The following is a 922-nucleotide window of genomic DNA, read 5'->3' on the forward strand; positions in this document are numbered from 1 at the left end:
AGGCCAGCCTGGTCTACAAAGTGAGTTCCAGGACAGCCAAGGCTACACAGAGAAACCCTGTCTCGAAAAACCAAAAAAAAAAAAAAAAAAAAAAAAAGACGGTGGTGACAAAGAGCAGGCTAGGAAGAGAGGTCCCATCGCCTCCCAGGACCAGCTGAGCCCTCTCAGTCCCTCTTTCCCAAAGTCAAGCATCAGCAGAATGAATGGTTATTCGTGATGCTCTCTTTATTCTGATGGAGGCTCGCAGGCTTAATGCCACCAGAGGCTCCCTTTCCATCCTTTGGAAATTAAGCAACAATAAACTATTGGATCGTTGATGAACAGCCTTTAAACTAGGGTTCCAGGCTAATGTGACAAACAGTGACAAAAAGTATTGACTGGCCGTGGTCAGAAGCCGCATCCCCCAGCAAGCCTCTCTGAGCCCTACTCACCCCAAAGCAGCAGGGTTGTTAGAAGCCACATGTGATCTACAAAGCTGGTAAGCATCATGGAACGTGCAAGACACTGAGAGGTTCTACTCAGGGCTGGGGACCAAGATTAGAAAAGAGGAAGGAAGTTGCCATTTCTGCCTGCTTGCATTCTGGTACTGTTCCTTTTTCTGGGAAATACATCCTTAGTTTTTTTCCCCTCTGTTGACAGGTCTCCTGTAGCCCAGGTTATCCTCAGATTTACTGTGTAGCCAAGGATGATCTTAACTCCGGATCCCCCTGCCTCTACCTCCCAAGCGCTAGGATTATAGTCTTGTGCTACCGTGACTAGCTACATATCCCTCCCACCTCACTCTTTCAGGGTTTACTGTAGCTCTGATAGCCTGAACCGCATATGCAGACCAGGCTGGCCTCGACCTCACAGAGATCCAGCTGTCTCTGCCTCCCAAAGGATCCGATGAAAGTATCCAGCACGGTTCCCAGCTTTACATGCC

General features: G+C 48.7%; 1 protein-coding gene across 1 annotated transcript in view; it reads right to left on the minus strand.

Moving 5' to 3' along the window:
• Fcgr1a (Fc fragment of IgG receptor Ia) overlaps positions 1-490 on the minus strand; it is an 11,341-nt gene extending 10,851 nt beyond the window's left edge. Inside the window, exon 1 of the mRNA XM_021158147.1 lies at positions 432-490. Within this exon, the coding sequence (XP_021013806.1) occupies positions 432-489 (58 nt within the window). The 5' untranslated portion in view covers position 490. The remainder of the gene's footprint in view (positions 1-431) is intronic.
• Positions 491-922: the final 432 nt, after the last annotated feature.

This window comes from Mus caroli, chromosome 3, assembly GCF_900094665.2.
Source record: "Mus caroli chromosome 3, CAROLI_EIJ_v1.1, whole genome shotgun sequence".
NCBI classification, from domain to species: domain Eukaryota; kingdom Metazoa; phylum Chordata; class Mammalia; order Rodentia; family Muridae; genus Mus; species Mus caroli.